General features: G+C 38.6%; 1 protein-coding gene across 1 annotated transcript in view; it reads right to left on the reverse strand.

Annotated features, from left to right (window-relative positions):
• The window catches only part of RPS6KA3 (ribosomal protein S6 kinase, 90kDa, polypeptide 3), a 116620-nt gene extending 96967 nt beyond the window's left edge, over nucleotides 1-19653 (reverse strand). Inside the window, exon 1 of the mRNA XM_012651678.1 lies at nucleotides 19406-19653. Within this exon, the coding sequence (XP_012507132.1) occupies nucleotides 19406-19474 (69 nt within the window). The 5' untranslated portion in view covers nucleotides 19475-19653. The remainder of the gene's footprint in view (nucleotides 1-19405) is intronic.
• Nucleotides 19654-20734: the final 1081 nt, after the last annotated feature.

Genomic DNA, 20734 nt, shown 5'->3' on the forward strand with positions numbered 1-20734 from the left:
AAATAATTAAACTTATACAGTCTTACAAACATCCTTATGTACAAAAAGACAGAATTAATAGCTTTTAAGTAAATGAAACAAGACAGACTTCCTCAAATACACAATAAATCAGAACCTGTTTAACAGACTTCCTGTTTATGTAGTATCAACTATATCTCAAAACAAAGTGTTCTAGACACGTTTTAAGGTGAATTTACTTAGGAAGAAACAATCCAAATTACTCACTCTAATATATACATATATATTTAAAAGTCACCCTAGATATAAATATAATCTAACAGTAAAGCCACCAAGACTTATTTCCGAAAAGATGACCACAAATGTACTTTCTAATTAGAGCTCCACGATTAATTCCAGCTGTGTATTTATTAAGCATAAATAGTATTAATAGGAACATTTTACTAAAAATAGTTTTAACTGTTCACATAAACTATAAAATAATTTAGAGAAATCTAAAGAAATTTTAAAAAACTAAAAATCTGGGAACATCAAGACAAAAGGAAAAGTTATCCTCAATTCTTAAAAAATAATAAGGAAAAAGAAACCTCAAATCCTACTGAAAGTAATTTAAATTACATTAAAGAACCAAAGCTTTTCTCTCATATTTTTTCAAATTATTCTTTAATATAATTCAGTAATTTTCTTCATTTAGGTCCTGTCCTTTCCTTGTTATGTTTATTTCCAGACATTCAATATTCTTATTGCTATTTTTTTTTTTTTTTTTTTTTTGGAGACAGAGTCTTGCTTTGTTGCCTGGGCTAGAGTGCTGTGGTGTCAGCCTAGCTCACAGCAACCTCAAACTCCTGGGCTCAAGCGATCCTTCTGCCTCGGCCTCTGAACTGGGACTACAGGCACGCACCACCACGGCCGGCTAATTTTTTCTATATATTTTTAGTTGTCCAACTAATTTCTTTATATTTTAGTAGAGACGGGGGTCTCACTCTTGCTCAGGCTGGTTTCAAACTCCTGACCGTGAGCTATCCTCCCGCCTTGGCCTCCCAGAGTGCTAGGATTACAGGCGTGAGCCACTGCGCCCGGCCTTTATTGCTACTTTGAATGAGATTTTTTTCCATTATAACTTCTAATTGGTTATGGCTGATCAGTAAGAAAGCTATTTATTGATTTCTGAATATATTTTGTTTACCACTTTACTGGACTATCATTCGGTCTAACAAATCTCTTTAGTCTATTTCCTTAGATTATTTAAGTAGATGATTATATCATATGAATAGTAATATTTTATCCTTCCCTTGAATACTCTTTGATTTTCTTATCTAATTGCATTAGCAAGTTCTTTTAGAATTTAAAATAGAAGTGAAAATACCAGTCATAGTTTTAATGAGAATGCCTATAATATGTCCCCATCAAGCATGATGCTGGCTATTGGCTTGAGATGCGTTTTTAATATTAAGGACACACCCTTCTATTCCTATTAGGAATAAATTTTTAATAGAGAATAGACATTTAATTTTATACACTATTTTTTATTTTTTTCATACTTTGTATTTAGAAATGACATAGGGCCACAGGAAGTTGCAATAATAATACTGATAGGTCCCATACACCCTTCACCCAGTTTACCCCAGTGGTAACATCTTCCATAACTTCCTGTCAAAGCCAGGAGATTGATACTGGTACAATGTACAGATTTTACTTAGATTTCACTGGTTTTATAGGCATTCATTTGTGTGTGTGTGTGTGTGTGTGTGTGTTCTATGCCATTTTATCACATTATGTAGGTCCCTACGTCCACCACCATAGTGAAGATACTAAACAGTTTATCACCATCAGGATCCCTCATGTTGCCCCTTTATGAACACACCTCCCTTTTCCTAATCCCTGACAACCACTAATTTCTTCTCCATTTCTATAATTCTATCATTTTGAGAATGTTATATAAATTAAATCATACAGCATGTAACCTTTTTTCACTCAGCATAATTCCCCAGATATTCATCCAAGTTGCGTATATTGACAATTTATTCCTTTTTAGTTACTGAGTAGAAGTATTCCATGATGTGGACGCACCACGGATTGTTTAAACATTTACCCATTGAAGGACATTTGGTTTCTAAGTTTGGGATATTACAAATAAAGCTGCTATGAACGCTTGTGCACAGACTTTTATGTGGACATAAGTTTTCATTTCTCTGGGGTAAATGCCCAGGAGTACGACTGCTAGATCATATGTTTAGTGTATTCAGAAATGGCCAAACTATTTTCCTGAGGGGCCGTATCATTTCACAACTTCACCAGCAATGTATGAGAGATCATTTGTCTGCATCCTCACCAACATTTGGTCTTGCCACTATTTTTTATTTTGGCTGTTCTAATAGGTGGGTAGTGGTAACTCATCATGGTTTTAATTCTCACTTCCCTGATAACCATGTTGAACATCTTTTCACATCTTTATTTGATATGAATATATTCTCTACGGTGAAGTGTCTATTCTTTTGTCCATTTTCTAATTGGATTGTCTTTGTTACTGTTGAGTTTTGAGAGTTATATATTATAGATACAAGTCGTGTCTCAGATAACTAAGTTTACAAATATTCTCACTCAGGCTGTAGCTTGTCTTTTCATCCCTTTCACAGGGTCTTTTTCACAGAGAAAAAATTTTGAATTTTGATGAAGTCCAATTTATTTATTTTTTCCCTTTTATGGAGTGTTTTTGGTATCAGGTCTAAGAATTCTTCACTTAGCCCACAGTCCCAAAGATTTTCTCCTATGTCTAAATTCTAAAAGTTTTCTAGTTGCACATTTTACATTTAAATCCACCACCCATTTTAAATTAATTTTTGTATAAAGTGTGAGGTTTGGGTTGAGGTTCATTGTTTGACCCATAGATGTGCAAGTGCTCCATGCACCATTGTTGAAAAAGCTATCTATCCATCCTCTATCAAATTGCTTTTGTAACTTTCACAAAAATCAGTTGGCTGTACTTGTGTGGGTCTCTTTCTGGGTTCTCTATTTTGTTCCATTGATCTATGTGTTTACTCCTTTGCCAATACTACAGTATTTTGATTACTGAAGCTATATAGTATCTTAAAATCAGGTGGAATAATTCCTCGCATTTTATTTTTATTTTGTTCTAGCTGTTTTAGTTCCTTTGCCTTTCCATATAACTTTTACAATAAGCTTGTGTTAAACCTATAGATGAATTTGGGGAGAACTAACATCTTTATTATGTTGAGTCTTCCAATCTATGAACATGATACATCTCTCCTCTTAGATCTTAATTTTTGTTGGCATTTTTTTTCAGCATATAAATCCTATATGTGTTTTGTTAGATTTATACCCAAGTATTTTTGAGCAATTATATAATAATTTGTACTGTTTGTTTCCACAAATTTATTGCTAGTATATATACAATTTATTCTTGTATGCTGATCTTGTATCTTACAACCTTGCTGAACTCATTAGTTCCAATTATTTGTAGATTTCATGGGATTTTCATTGGTGACCACATATCACCTGCAGAGGGACAGTTTTATTTCTTCCTTTTTAAATCTGTATGCCTTTATTTCTCTTTCTTATCTATTATACTGGCAAGAACTTCCAGGACTACGTTGAATAGCAGTGGTGAGAGTGGACATCTTTGCCTTGTTCCTGATCTTAAGAAGAAACCATTGTCTTTCACCATTAAGTATGGATGTTAGCTGCAGGTTTTCTGTAAATGTTCTTTGTTGAGTTGAGAAAGTTCCCCTCTAGTCTTACTTTGCTGAGTTTTTATTATGAATGTTTAATTTAGAAAAATGCAATTTCTACATTAATGTGATTTTTCGTCTTTATCCTTTTAATATGTTGGACTACCTTGAATGATTTTTGAATAATGAAACAGCTTTACATGGAATAAACTCAACTTGGTCAGGGTATATAATTCTTCTTATCTGCTGCTAGATTTGTTTTGCTAATATTTTGTTGAGGATTCTGTGTCTATGTTCTTGAGGGATATTGGCCTGTAGTTTTCTGTACTATGTTTGGGTTTTAGTATCAGGGTAATACTGGCCTCATAAAATGAGCTGTGAAGGGTTCCCTCTCCCTTTATTTTCTGGAAGAGACCATGCAGAATTCATAGTATTATTTATTTCTGATGTTCCACGTTTCCTTCTTTTATCATTTCCTTTCTGCTTGAAGAACTACCTTTAGCCGTTCTTTCAGGGTCTGCTACTGACAAATTCTCTCAGTTTTCCTGCATCTGAGACTGCCTTGATGCCACCTTCATTTTGAAGGATAATTTCACTGGGCATGTAGTTCTGGGTTGACAGTTCTTTAGCCACTTGTAAAATGGTGTGCCATATCCTTCTGGCTTCCATAGATTCTGATGGGAAATCTGCTGTCATGTGAATTGCTCCCTATAGGTAATAGTTCATTTCTCTCCAGCTGCTTTAAAGATTCTTTGTCATTAATTTTCAAAAATTTTTTAACGATTTTTAATTGTCATAAGATACACATAAAATTCACTGAACTATTAAGCATACAGTTCAGTAGTGTTGAGTATATTTACATTTTTTGCAACGAACCTTCAAAATTTTGTCTCACAAAATTAAAACTCTATGCCTATTAAACAGTAACTCCCCACTTTCAAAACTTTTATTTTGATTTGTTTGGGAGTGGATGACTTTGGGTTTATCTCATTTGGGATTAAGTCAGCTTCTTGAACCTGTACGATTATGTCTTCTGCAAAATTTCAGGAAATTCCAGCCATTATTTCTTCAGATCTACTTTCTTTCTCCTCTTTCTGGGACTCTGATAAGATAAATGTTAACTCTTGTTAATGTTTCTCAAGCCCTGTTCGTTTTTTTCCCAGTCTATTTTTTCTCTGTTGTTCATATTGGGTCACTTCTATTCCATCTTCAATGATTAGTCTTTCCTGTCATCTCCATTCTTCTTTAGCCTATGTAGTAGGTATTTCAGTTATTATGTCTTTTAGTTCTAAAATTTCTATTTGGTTCTTCTTTATAACTTGCTTTCCTGAGATTAATTTTTCATTTGTTTCAAGTGTGTTTGTCATTTCTCACTGAAACATTTTTAAAATGGCTATTTTAAAATTCTAGTCAGATAATTCCAACATCTGAATTATCACAGCTTTGGTGTCGTGTTGATTGTCTTTTCTCATTTATGTTGTGAGTATTCTGGTATACTCCTGGTATAAGTGATTTTTTACTAATAGACATTTTGGAGATTATAAGACTCTGGATACTATTAAATATTCTTTTTTAGCAGGTAGTCCTCTTGTTGAGGTGTAGTGTGAGGGCAAGCTGAGTGTGTATGTTCAGCTTCCTTCTGGGCCCCACCAATACCACCCAGGCAAAAGTAGATCAATGACTCACACTGTTTTGTTGCAGATAGGTAGGATGGAAGTTCAGCTCCACTCTCAGTCCCAGCAAAAGTAGGGCACCGACCAGCCTCATTGCTTCTGAGTAGGGGTGTAAGCTCAAGCTAGGCCCCTGCTGGGCCCACTGATGACAGGGAGGGGGAAAGCAGAGGGCTGACTCATACTTCTTTATTGCTGCACCATAGAGCCAAAAGCTCAGCTCCCCCAAAGAAGCCAGCTAACGACAGGGGAGTAGAAAGGGGGAAGCAGAGTGCCAACTAGCCCTGACACCCATTACTTTCCAGATGAAGATGAAGGCTCAGTTCTCCAATGGGCCCCACTGACATCAGTGGAGGTAAGCAGTGTTGAGAATCCCACCTCCAAAATCTTGCTCTGCCTTGTTGATGTCAGGTGAAGGTAGAGGCTTAGTGTGGATTAGCTCTGCCTCACACACCTTGTTGAGTCTCATTGCTTCTGGGTTGGGGTGGAGGCTCAACTTGCTGCTAGATTTCACCGACACCACCCCGGTGAGAGCACACCCTCCTTCTGCACAGAGTGCAATAAGGAAAGATCAGCTCCCTGAATGGTCTGCCAAAACCACCCAGCAGGGGGAACCAAAGTGCTGCCTGCTTTTGCTAGGCAGGGAATGGGCAATTAGGTCCCTAATCTCCCCAGCCAACACTACTGGGTTGGGGAGTCAGAGCACTGCTATTGGCTTCTTTGGGGTGGGGTTGGGTTTTCCTGTTGGTGTTTGGCCAGAGTAGGGGGGGTATTGCCAAAAAGGTTTAGTCTTGTTTGGCTACTCATTTGCCAGTTATCTGGTTAAAGAGAACAAGCTTTTCTTGGAGCTCTTTTTGTCTGTGCCTGTTGGTGGTTTCAATTTGGAGGCTTTTATAGCATCCTGCCTAGGACATATGGGAGGCAATAGGAAAACCCAGGGAACTCACTACTTGTGTTATTCTTTGAGTCTCAAGGTCTGCAGGCAGTCTGTCTTCTTTTTCCACCTTTAGAGTGTTCCTGTGCTTGTTTGTTGTGTATGTGTAAGGTGTTTTAGTCATAAGGGAGGACCTAGGAAGAATACGGTTCCCTCATCTTGGTAGAACCAGAAATATCCACCAAGTGATTAATTTTTATGGTGAAAATAACATCTAGTTTTCCACATTATGGTTAAAAATTCACTATGGAGGCCGGGCGCGGTGGCTCACGCCTGTAATCCTAGCACTCTCGGAGGCCGAGGCGGGCGGATTGTTTGAGCTCAGGAGTTCGAGACCAGCCTGAGCAAGAGCAAAACCCCGTCTCTACCAAAAATAGAAAGAAATTAATTGGACAACTAAAAATATATATAGAAAAATTAGCCGGGCATGGTGGCACATGCCTGTAGTCCCAGCTACTCGGGAGGCTGAGGCAGGAGGATCGCTTGAGCCCTGGAGTTTGAGGTTGCTGTGAGCTAGGCTGATGCCACGGCACTCACTCTAACCCGGGCAAAAGAGACTCTGTCTCAAAAAAAAAAAAAAAATTCACTATGGAAAACTGCTCTAAGCTTATAGATCATAATTTCCCCCTAAAAATCCAATTACATCTATTTATATTATTCCTTACTAATTTAGCTTGTTTCATGCTATTAAACTGCCTGTCCACCCCAGTACTTAGACTGTAATATTTCAAAAGGAAAGAATTCCATTTAATTCATTTTAACCTAGTACTATACTATACATACTCAAAAGAGCCAGGAGGAAAAGATTACTTTAAAAGTCATTTATCAGTTCTTCTATTAATCCAAGGCAAATCTTATTTTTTTAACTTGCCTAAGATATTTCCCTGAGTAACCCCCCTTATTGATATTGGCATGTATTGTGATAATTATTCCTCTTGAATTATACTAATAGCCACCAAGAACTTTGTGGAAAGGAGACAAATAGGGTTTTGTTTTTATTTCTTCAAATAAAACACCTGTATACTCCACTTTATTTGAGATGGGGTCTTTAAAAGAATTCATTTATCTGTTGACATTTAATTTCAGAGATTCTAGACCTTCTGTTTTGATTAACCTTCAATTAATTCCTGTACTTTTGCTTTAAATAAGAAACTACAGAATAGCATAACAAGACTGAGGAGACTCTAAGGAAAAACATCACTGCCTCAATCTTTGCTTTCTTTCTGTAACCTTCTATAACTAATATTTAACTACGTATTGTGTTCCTCTAGGAATTCTGCTCTGAGAGAAGGGGTGCCCCAGGTGAGGAGGTATCCAAAGGCACTTTCATAGAACCTAGGACTTTATTAACCCAGTAGGAAAACCACTGTTCTAGGAAAAGCTTTGTATTTATCACATTTAAAAATAAAGAAAATCTTTTAGAAGCACATATTGAAACTAAGTTTTCTGAGAAGTACATATATAACATAAATAAGGAACTTCTGTATCAACATTAGAGCAAAACTCCATTTAAGTCCCCAAATCAATAACAAAATAAGCTCAAGAATTATCTATACAGACAATAAGCACATGAAAGATCCTTAAGATCACTAGTCTTTAGGGAAATGCAAATCAAAACCACAATGAGATACCATGTCAAACCTACCAGGATGGCCATAGTATAAAAGACAATACATGTTGACAAAGATGTAGAGAAACTGGAACTCTTATACACTGCTGGTGGGAATGTAAAATAGTGCAGACCAGTTGGTAAACAGTTTGGTAGTTCCTCAAAATGTTAAGTGTAGACTTACCATGACTCAGCAATTCCACTCCTAGGTATATATCCAAGAGAATTGAAAACATATGTCCATATAAAGACTTAATATATAATAAATGTTCATAGCAGCATTATTCATAATAGCCAAAAAGCACAAACAACCCATATGTCCATCAACTGATAAATGGATAAACAAATGTGGTATACCCATACAGTGGAATATTATTCAGCCATAAAAAAGAATGAAGTATTGATACATGCTATAGCATGGATGAACCATGAAAATATAAAGTGAAAAAAGCCAGACGCAAAGGCCACATGCTGTAGAATTCCATTAACATTAAATGTCCAGAATAGGCAAATCTAGAGACAGAAAGTAGATTAGTGGTTGCCAGGGGAAGGAGGGAATTGGGAGTGACTGCTAATGAGTATAGAATTTCTTTTTGGGGTGATGAAAATGTTCTAGAATTAGATAGTGGTGATGGTTGCACAACTTTGTGAATATATTGAAAAGTGAATTGTATGCTTTACAAGGGTGAATTTTATGGTATGTAAATAGCTCAATTTTAAAAAAGAATTAGGGCTGTTTAACCTAATAGTTTAAAAGTCTAAAGAAAAAACCCAATGATTGTATAACTTTTCTTTTAAATTTCCTTTTCTTATACTATGGCGAGATAATTAACTTTTTTGGGTTGAGCCAGATCCTGTTTTCTGGCACTTTGAGGAAGTGTCAAATAGATTGAGGATGCAAATATAAAGAGGTAATGATTAATAAGCTATAGTCAAAGAACAGAGCACATTCAATCTAGGGGCTTCTGTAAGGACAGCTGTTAAGTAATGTTTAGGCAGCCCTCCTTTTCAAATACTGTACTTTTTGTTTCAAATATAAAAGTTTCATTTGCAAGACAGCTGTCTAAAAATCTCAAATCATTTTCCTATACAATGTTATAAATGCTGTTTCTCAGGCCAGCCCACAAAAGTCTATTTAACCCATTCTGTATCTGGAAAGTACTAACGATTTTACTAATTTTTGTAACTGTGCCTATTGACCGAACATTGCCACTATTATGAACAGCACTCCTAGTTCATGCCAGGATCACATCTTCTCTGTAGGCCCCTTTGGTGAGAGGAGAGCTTCATTTAACACTAAATGTGGGGTGTATATACATACACACATATACATATGTATGAAGGCACCTCTCTCTCTAGGTCACTATCCTCTACATTCCCACAAAAATAGCTACTCATGAAAACCACCTGGATTCTTTCACCCCTGTAGCAGATTTCATCTAGACTGAGTTACTCACTTAGATGTTCTCAATTCAAGCTGGGCAGTCTAATGAAAAGTCAAAGGAATTGCAATCTGGGAGACTTAGGTTTGAATCCTGGCTCCTTCAAGCTACTTACTAGCTGTGCAACCATGAGTATGTTACTTAACCTCTCTAGGCTTCAGCTTCCTCAACTGTAAGCTGAGGATAATTATGTCTACCTTACTCAAGTTGACATACACAGTGTCTAGTCAAAGGGGGCATTCAGTAAATGTGAGTTTCCTTCCATCTTCACTTGGAAAAGAAAAAGCAGAGATCTTTACATACCACAGTCCCATCCCCAACCATTTGTTTGTAGGCAGGACTGTTCTGAATTTGTTTTTGTAAACTAAGGACTGACCGTATTTTCCAGACTTATAAATTAAGGCTAAGGCAAGGCTGTACATTAGTTTAGTTTGGATTTGAGTACTCTGACACAGTACATAAGGAGTTGAAATTAGCAGAAGGTAGAGACAAAGTAATATTTGAAATTATACGCATTGTGGCTCTTTCAGGATTTGTACTTAAGATAGTTTTGATAAAAATTAAAAAGTTATATTAACACATTGTGGATAGCAAAATAAATTTTCATGAAATGAAATGTGCTGCACACCCTAGCTCTGACTTTGTCAGCATATAACCCGGGGCAGGCCTGCCTGAGTAAGTCTCAATTTTCTTTTCTTTTCTAAATTTTTTTTGTAGAGACAGGGTCTCACTATGTTGCCCAGGCTGGTCTTGAACTCCTGGCCTCAAGTGATCCTCCTGCCTTGGCTTCACAAAACACTAGGATTACATAAGTGAGCCACCACGCACAGCCTTTTTTTTTTTTTTTTGAGACAGGGTTCTACTCTGTCGCCTAGGCTGGAGTGTGGTGGGACAATCATAGCTCACTGCAGCCTCAAACTCCTGGCCTCAAGCTATCTTCCCACCTCAGCCTCCCAAAGTGCTGGGATTACAGGCATGAACCACCTTTCCTGGCCTCAATTTCCTTATATAAATAGAATAGAACTAAATTGTTCTCAGCTCTAAAATTCTACACTAAAAAATTTTAAAAACGCTTTCACGTTCCAAGATGTATCAATCCATTTTTCCAGTTTTAATTAGCACAACTAAAAAAATTACCATGTGATTTATTCATCCAATAGTATAAAAGATAATTATATATTTTTCTACCCTGAGACATTATTCTTATTGTTTGTATCTCTGTCCATAAGCTCAGCCCACAAGAGGAAGCTTATAATTACATTTTTTGATATTTAAATTTCCCCCAGTGCTTCAGTGTTATCACCTGAAGGAGAAATGTCACTGTAAAACTAGTAAAGTCATAGGAGTAGAATAGTGATTTGAGGGGTATGCCACACCTAGTAGGGTTTATCAAAATCTTCAGGGCAGGAAAGGGACAAAACAAACCTGATTAATAATTTGAAAAATAATATTAAATATATGTTCTTAGAAAAGCTTTAGCCTACTAATTTCAAAATACAAATAATAGAAGGTAGAGTTGAAAAAACACTAGTGTAGAAAAAGGGTTCAATTTGTACTAATCCTATAATCTAGAACTATACTGTCCAAGATGGTATCCAATAGCAATTGGTGACTATTAAATTTAAATTAATTAAAATTAAATAACAAATTCAGTTCCTCAGTCACACTAGCCACATTTCAACAGGCACACGTGGTTAGTGGCTACTGTACTGAACAGTGCTAATCTAGAAATTTTGTTTTTAGAGTAAATCTCTATTATTATTAATATATTATTTTCAGATAGATGCCTCTGTTAAATGTGAAGAACTGAATTAACATTCTACGTAGCTGAGGTTTTACTATAGGTTTTACAGGATTTCTAAAGTGAAGATTTCTCCTAAACCATTGCACTTGAATCTATTAATGTCAAAATGGTCTTTTGCTTTAGGCTATCATTTGACATCTGCTTTTAAAACATATCAAATGACTGAACCAAGTTTCCTATAACAAGCTTTGTGGGCCAAAGAATTAGAGCCGAGCTCGCAGAAATCTAGATGACCAGGACAGATTTGAAGATGAGATCATCATCATAGGTAAGATTGTAAAAATCAATTTATATGGTAGACAAAACATAATTACTTTTTAAGGTATGTAAAAGACTATGGATACATTGGTTAAGATGGGGAAATTCGATTTAACTTATGCTATGGTTGTAATTCTACTTTACCGATAGGCGAGAAGAATGACAAGAAATCTAAAAGTACTTTTAAATTTACACCTAAGTGTAGGAGATCCAATATTTAGGAAACCAGCACTATTTCATGAGAACAAAAAAGTACAATGTGGAAACCTGACTCTGGGTGGGGCAGTAGGCTAGCTTTCCATATTATAGTTGTCCCTTCTTTAGTTCATTCACATTCTACTTTCTAGCTGACATCTTCAAGAGGGGAAGGTAAATACGCAGAGCAGGTAATGCTAGTAATGGAGTCATTCTGTTATGGTATATCAAAACATAAAATCACCATTTATTATTAGGTAATATGCCCAGCAAATACCCCTGATTCTAGAGGTATGTGTACATGATGGGCAGAGACAATAAAAAGGGTGAGGATGCTATTTTACATTATTCAATAAGCTGTAATTTCATCAAAAAAGATGAAGTAAAAGCACTCCCAAGTTAAAAATGGCTGCATCAAAATATTATTAACCTAGCTATCTGCAAATTCTTATTATTAACCTAGTAACTGCAAATTAGAAGCAATTAATTAAAAAAGGAGAATGGGAGAGGCGGGCAGATTAACAGTAGCAATGAAGTGGCATATAATAAGAGAGTTTTTAAAACTATAAATATTAGACATAAGTTACAAAGCAAGTCAATGTAGGGGCCATTTAGTAGGGGCAATTAGCTTCATATTAAGGTAGAATAAGGTCAAGTTTCAGAAAAACGAATCAAAAGAAGTTTAATTTTTAACTTTTATTTAAATTATATTTAAATTTTAGTTCACAAGATGGAAAATGTTTGTACAATTTTGAGAGATTTCAATTCAAAATGAAACAAAAACTCAAGTTTAAATAAAAGGCTTTGATAGCGTAAATTAAATATAACAGCTCATTTCCAGACAATATTGAATCATGCTACTGTAGTTATGAGACTATCCAAAACTGTGTTCTGCAAAGCACCTTGTGTCCTTTGAGACTTCAATAGCTGGTTCATGAAAAAGGGGTTCTCATATCAAGTCTCAAAAGCTGTGGGCTATATCTGTTTTGCAGATTCATCATATACAACATCTTAAAAGTTCTAAGTTATACAGTAAAGACACTGGTTAAATCTAGTTTAACTCCACATTTCCCGAACTTATTATGCCATGCTCTCCCTTTTTTTTTTTGGTTGTTGGATGGGGGATGATTGTTGGGGCACAGATACACCTCTTTTTAACATCACATCTCCAGAGACTTCTTGGTTTGAAAAATACCATATGCCCTATTTAGAGTTCCTTAAGTACTAACACCACATAACAGACAAAATCCAAGGATTACATTTCTAGATAGGAAAACTCCATTATTTAGGGCATATTCAAATAACCAAAGCAAATGTATTTTATAGTAATGGGGAAGGAGGTGTGACATATTAATTTCTTTCCCTAAAAATGAAATTAGAACTGATTGATCCTAAAATATAAAAAGGTGTGCACGTTTTATTTTTATATGTTTTAGAAAGAAAGTTAAAATTTTACCTATTGATGCTACGTATTGACTTTAACCATTTCTTCAGGGAAACAGTACCTTCAAGAGGTTGACATACAGGAGACACTATATTTCATCGATTATAAGATACAATCAAGTCTAAGATACAGTATTATTTTATATATCATTAAAGAAAAAACCCACTGCTAATTAAACTATGACATGCCATGGATTGTGAGATGCCTTCCAATTTGAGCAATGTTAAATGAGAACAAACTTTCCTTTCTTCCATCTTCCACACATATTCTTCACAATGTTCTTTATTTATATTTTCCCTTTGGGGACAATACTGAGGAAGGAACAATACAAAAAGGACAAGATTCAAGAGATTTCTGTTCACCTTACCCTTACAATTATATTCAGATATTACAATGACTCTGTTTAAACAGATCAATCAAATAAATCATTTTTAATTGTTCTGCTGGATTCTAAAAAAATTATCCAGAGGAAAAACAAAGAACTTTCTCGGACAGTTCTTTTAGAGAGATGATTCATTACAATCATTATTTATTAAACATTTAAATCATGTACTGAACCAAGTACTTCACATATATTACCATTTCATTTAATCCTTACCACAATCCTATGAGGTAGATAATTTTTTTCATCTCTAATTTACAGATTAGGATGTTGAAGCATAGAGACATTAAATAACTTACATAAGCTTACAAAGTTATTAAGTGGCAGAGCCAGGATTCAAACACAGGTCTTTATGGTTCCAAAGCTTATGGTAACAATTTGCCATTAATCTCAATTATCCTGCAAAGTTCCTTGTAAATATTAAGGAGAAGCAAAATTGAAATGCTTATTTACTAGTAACTAATGTATTTGCTTAAAATAGGCCAAACGATAGAAAGACAAATATCACATGTTCTTACTCATATGTGGGAGAGCTAAGAAAGTTGATCTCATGGAGGTAGAAAGTAAAAAGATAGATACCAGAAGATAGGAAAGGGGGGATGAAGAGAGGTTGGTTAATGGGTATAAACATAGATAGAAGGAATAAGTTCTAATGTTCAACAGCAGAGTAGGGTGACCACAGTTAGCAACAATGTATTGTATATCTCAAAATAGCTAGAAGAGAGAACCTGATATGTTCCTAACACACAGAAATGATAAATACTCAAGGTGATGAACACCCCCAAATACCCTGACTTGATCATTACACATTTTATGCATGTAACAAAACATCACATGTACTCCACTAATATGTACAAAGATTATGTATCAATAAAAAACTTAAAAAATTTTTTGATGTGTCAAAATTTATCCTTTACAGTTTGCTTAACCTAAGAGATAACCTCCTCCTATGGGTCTGTGCATTAGGGATTAATAAATACTGGCTTTCTAATTGTACGGCTTGATAAAATTGTCAAAAAAAAATAGACCAAATGTATTAAATGATTGTTCTGTGCCACACGTATACACTTTATCCTGAATTTGTTTTATAAAATGTATATAGTATATTTGTGTTTGTTTTGTTAAATTTTGACACATTTACTTAATGATTATGATTTACAATTGTTTTTTGTTTTAATGCTTTTTGGTACTGAATTTATCAACCAGAATATCTGAGATCTGATATTTGTTCTATATTCATGATACAGGTCACCATATTAACTGCAAAAGGACACACTGATGGGGGGGAGACATCTAATGCTAGGTATTAAAGTGGAGGTGCTTGCTTTTTCTATTGTGTCAATTGGGGAATAGGGTATGTAACATATGTATTTGCATAACTGTATTCCAATGCTTTAAATTTGTTATCCACCAAGACACATAAACTGAGCACTATCACACTCATGCATTACCAAGGAGACCACCAACATGTCAGTCATTCATTATAATCTGAACCACTGGGTCTAAAGCATCCATTCTGCACTGGGTGAATTGGCCCACTCTGACCTCACCCATCATTCACAGCCTGGCAGATCACATGTCCCTGAGCATGGAACTGCAGAGCAAATCTTGTTAATTATCACAATGGTATGATTTTTTTAGTGGATGATAAATTTAAAAAAACTTTAGGACAATTCTTCTGCAATTCAGAATTCTAGATAAATGATCTGCTACATTTTTGATCATTCTATAACTTACTGAACATCGAGTCCTTGGTCAGGAGTGCACAGCCCAATTATGCCACCCTTCTTATATAAAAATAGGATACACATATTGCGATTTCCAGAAAAGTACTTAAAGAAAAGGGAAAGTCTGCCTATACTTGTTTCTTTAATTAGAAAAAAGTTTATCTCTTTATCTTGAAATTTAAATGCACCCAGGAAGTTTCACATTTTGGATCTACCTGATCAGTACAGGATCAGGCTGCCAAAATAAAGCAAACTTCCCTAGATTTTAAAAAACTGACATCCTATATCATAATCACTGAAAACAACGAAGTGTTCAGTAATGTGTCACAGTTACTTGACAGTTGACATGTAACAATACCTGTCCTCTCCTCAGATCTCCACTTGAGGGAAAGAAAAAAACCTGAAAGGTGGTAAAAATGAAACAGGAAAAGGAAACTTAATAAAACATTTTTTTCAAAATCAATGATCATATTTTAATAGAACATTTTCCCTATAGATAAAATATAAGAAACCTATGCAATATTGATGTAGTAGAAATACTATAGAATCTATGTACTATAATATATATTATACTATAGAATATTATACAAACTTTGAGGTTAAGAATGGCTGCACAATTCACTAAATTTGATCTCCAACACAAGGGTCTCTTTTTTATAATAAAATATTTATATAGTTAATATTTTTCAATGCATTATGGGTACCTGTTTAAAGGAAGTCAAGGTGGCTATTTTCATACAACACATTGTATAAAACACTGTATACATTATTGTACACAACACATTGTATTGTGACCATTTTTATATAACACATTTCTATAAAGCAAAAATGACCTCGATTTTATTATTTTAAAAATCTAAACTGTTCATATTTAAATTTAGTATCAGTTATATCTACTCAACTGCAACTGAGAAAAAAATGTCACTCTAGGTCAGGGTTATGATCCAGTAAATGCTGTCCCTGACAGCAGTAGCAAGTAATTTGTAGAACAGAAGAGCCACAATTCCTTGCTATCCATCTTCTAAACAGTGAAATATTCAAAAGCATACTATCATCTTTAAATAACTCATTAAAGCGTTCTGAATTCACCCAGACCACTTAGGAAGTTATTTTGTTTTTTATCTTGTACCAACCCTTACTTTGCTTACATAGTACTTCCTTTATAATCCTAAATTTGCTTCTTTAAACATTCAACCTAGTTCTAGCCTATCATGTTCTGACCCACGTTTGAGTTCAACCACAAGGGTTTTTTTGTTTTGAGCACCATGAAACTCGTGTGAGGTCTTAAAGCAGGAAGGTCGGTGTAAAGGAATAATCGAAAAAACTGCCTGTGTTTTTAGTAAGGCACTCAGGTCTTTTAAAATTGTTCTCTTTCCAGTGTAAGATTAAAATGTTAAAAAAGAGATAAGATTCATAATCATCCTATTCCTGACCTTCATGATTCATTCAACAGACATTTATTGAGTCCATAATATGTAAGTGCCAGGCACTGTGTTGAATGCTGCGGATTTAGAGAGAGAGAGGAAAAAAAGTATGTGCTTTCCAGAGTTCACAGTCTACTAGGGATGAGACCGTAAATGTAAAATTCCTATACGGACCAACTCTGAAATCCTTCAGCCTGGAGAAAAAAATTTTGATGTATTTACTCAAGTAAATGACTTTTTAAAATAAAAATATGTTACGCTGGTAAAACATAATTATTATCTGATAGGGGTCTACTGGGCAAGAAATAGCACAATAGTAAGTATCTGTATTAGACCTCTGAATGGAACTTGTCAACCCTTTTCTCATTGGCTTCAATATTGCCAAATTGTATTCAGAAGTAATTTACTTGAAACAGCTGAACAACCAAAGGAAAGGGCCTATCTAAAGGCAATTTGTTAAAATCTAGTTTTAATAAATCTAGGCAACACTGGCTCTGTTTGACATACCTTATGCCAGAATAGCAAGAAAATTCTTTGAAAATGGCAAATTGTGGAAACCTATCTGCCAAGTTCTAGACAACATGATAGCAACTGAAATAACACGGCTTTACCAAATGAGACCTCTTATAATACTCTATTTGTTTCTGAAAAATACATGATCTCTAACTACTGGCTTATTTATTCATACTCTGAATTTTTCCACAAAAGATTTGAAGCAGCTACCGTAATATAAAGCAAAGCACATAAATTGTATCCACCTGGCTTTGAATTATGGCTCTGCCATTTACTATTTATAATCTTTGTGCCCTTAACTTCTGAGATTTGGTTTCCTAATCTGTAACAATGGGGACCATAACCCTACCCTGCTGGGTCATAGGAAGGGTAAAATGAAACAGCATGTGGTACAGGACCTGACACATAGTAGGTGCTAAATAAATACCAGTTTTGTGCCTTCGTTATCCAAATGTATTCTATATAGAAAAAGGATAAGGTGGAATTTTAAATGATATTTTTTCCTACATATTGATACATGCCACGCAGAAAAGTGGACCGATCCTTAGTTGCAATTGTTAATGTTTGTATCTAAAAATCAGGCTCAAAGCAAATTAAATTTCTTTCCACAAGTTCAGCACTTTGAGAACATTTTATTAACCTTTTAGCTATATTATTTAATGCAAAAAAATCTCTGAAGGAAAAAAAATGAAAAGAGCCCCGTTGCATACTGTTTTTCACACTATCCAACCAGAGGATGATTAAACATTCTAAATTTGACTTCCTTATAAAAGATTTATAGTATTAGACGGGATAACAATTTAAAATAAAATTCTTGTGGTTCTGCCAGTCTCAAAAACATGATTTTCTTTTTCTTTCTCCCTTTCTTTAACATATAGCAATGTCTTTTCTATTGAAGAACAGCATTTAATTTCGGTTTTACAAGTATGATCCAAGTCGCAAAATACTAAGCACCAATCGTAAGCACTATTACACCCCTGCTTGTGTTAAGAAGAACAAGTAAACATTTTTATACAACAGTGGAGGTGACTGGGAAAAAATTGAAAAGCGATTTGAACTGATCCCCCTCCCCCTCCATTATACCCGAGAATGCAAGTGTCCCGCATCTCAGATCAAACCGAGCCTCGGCTTTACTGACGTAACCAGTAACCCTATCCACCTCGCACACTGCGGAGGCCGGCAGGGCAGCGGCTGCCGCCAAGTACACCACTCATCAGAGCCTGCCCCATTCCACCCCCGCGTTTCAGTCATGCTTTCCAGAAATGGGGTCACTCACTCAGTAACTATTACACACACGCAGCCCATCATCCTGTAACCCCCCAAAGTCCGCTGCGGGGATAGAAGACAGCAAAAAGTCAAGAAGGAAGAATCACAGACGCGCCACCATCAGGAATTGATTTTCCACTCCGGAGAGGAGCGCTGATACCCTGGAATAGGTCTTGTCTGGATTATTTTCGCAGACCCCGAGTCGGTTCTGGGACAGGGGCGGCTGCGAAAAGCTCGGTGCAGTGATGTGTCCGGGGAAATTCTGTTTTGCCCTGTTTGGGTGTATTGTTTGGGTTTTGGGCACTCGGGTGGGTGTCTCAGGGACGGTCACCACCAGATCCTGGGCGAGAAAAACCAGAAAGCCCTTTACGGCAGCGGCTGATCTCCTTGAATATCACCCTCTCACCTCCATGGACAGGAAACTCAAGTTAAACTCGCAGGGACGGGTCCTCGAGCTCAGCGACCTCAGGAACGAGAGGGTAGGGGGTGAGGGACCTCAGGCTTCCACTTTCTCCTTTGCAGCAGCAGAAACGGCTGCGGCAGGCAGATGAGGGGAGGCAAAACCCTCAGCTGTCCTGCACCCCTTACCCAAAACCCCCACAGGTCACCACCCCTGCCTCCGCGCGCCTATATCCCCGCAGCAACCCCCTCCCTCGGCCGGACTCGAGCGTCCCTGCTCCCGGGCGAAGCCAATCCATACCCCTCCTTTAGCCTCCAAAGTCGCCAAGGTCCGGGGAAGCCCCCGGCAGGGCCAAACTTCCCAACTCCCCGCCGGCCCCCGCTCTGCCTCCCGCTTTCCCCACGCAAAGTTGATTAAATTTGCTTCTTGCAAAGCCCCAGCGCCCACTCCAAACCCCACGCGCCACCACACCGGCAGCCCCCCGAGCGAGGGAGGGAGGTGAGGGTGCGGGTGGGAGGAACAGCCAGACGGGCAAACAGATCAACCCCAATACCCCAAACCAAAATCCTGAACCGGGGGGAGACGCGAGCGGGAGAAAAAGGGGCCCAGTGGCCAGCTCCGGGGAGGAGTGCGAGCCGGCGGGGGCGCGGGGAGGAGGCGCGCCGGCCCCGGCCGTCCTGCTGCACTCACCTCAGCGCTGTCGGACGGGCTCTCCACAGCCATCTTCTGCCACGGGTCCGCCAGCTGCGCCAGCGGCATCTTCCCCCCCGGCCCGCCGCCTTCACCGCCTCCTCCCTCCCCACCCGCCCCGCGGCCGGCCCCGCTCCGTCGCCGCCCGAGCCCCACGGCAGCGGCGGCGGCGGCAGCAGCAGCAGCAGCAGCAGCAGCGGCGACGGCCCGGGAGAAGGCTCGACGCCGACACCGACCGCCTGAACGCCGCGCGCCTAGCCAGAGACACCCGCGCGCTCAGCGAGAGCCTCGCGCCGCCGCCGGGCACCGGGTCTCGCCCCTTTCTTCCTCTCCTCCTTCCGCCGCCCGGACCACGGCTCCGCCCCCACCCCCCCCGCCGGTTCCCGCGCCCGCTCCCAGCAGAACAGCGACCGCCGCGCGCTCCCCCACTTCCGCTCACAACATGGCGCCTAAGCGATACCTGTCTCTCAGAGCGAGGCACGGCCGCCGCCGCCACCGCCGCGCGCACCCAGGGGCTGGGCTAGCGGAAGGCACGCCCCCGGGCCGCCGCGCGCCGCTCCTCCCTCTTCCCACCCGTCTCCTTCTGCGCCCCAGCCTTGGCTGCTGGGCCTCGCCTACTTTCAGGAAGGGCGAGCCCAAGAGATCTGGGGGCGTCGGCGGGAGGCGGGGGAAAGAAATGGGCAAGGCGGGAGGGGCGAAAGTCTGGGAGTCTTTAACTACCAAGGGTCCAAGCAGGTCGGAGGAGGCTCTTTGGGAATGGGAGAACAGTGGTCCCCGCCCAGCTGGGGAGGAAGATGGGCAAGGCGCTGGGGGCGCAGTCCCGTGCCAAGGACCGAGGGAGGGGGCATGGAGTGTCTTTTTGGCCTGTCTCCTCCAGGGATGCATACGGGGCGCGCCTACTCTACGGGCACGTCCCCTAATGGCCCAAGAGTCTCCCTCTCCCGGGTCACACGCTGGGCATTCACCTGCCCCCCTCCTCCCCGACCGGGACATGGGAGGCTTAGTGTCCGGGAGCCCCCTGGGGGATCGGCTACCGGTTTGATTTAGTGCTCTCCCAGTTGACGCTCTTGTGTTAAATTTTTGACATTTGGGATTCATCCGTCTTGCATGAGTTGCCCCCCTCAATTCCCCTCCCCAAGTGCGCAGAGCCCTAGGCCTTCAGCCCCGACCCTCGAAACCCCCCAACCCTACTACCTAACTCTTCAAGAAGGGGAAAACAGGGAGATTTCTTAAGGCCGCCCCTCTCGGCAGAGGTTGGGAGTTATTAAAATATATCTTGTAGGCAGGAGCGCGGGGTTCCTGCTCCTCTGTTGACTTTAAATAAAAGAT

This window comes from Propithecus coquereli, unplaced genomic scaffold (assembly GCF_000956105.1).
Source record: "Propithecus coquereli isolate 6110/MARCELLA unplaced genomic scaffold, Pcoq_1.0 Scaffold362, whole genome shotgun sequence".
Taxonomy (NCBI): Eukaryota; Metazoa; Chordata; class Mammalia; order Primates; family Indriidae; genus Propithecus; species Propithecus coquereli.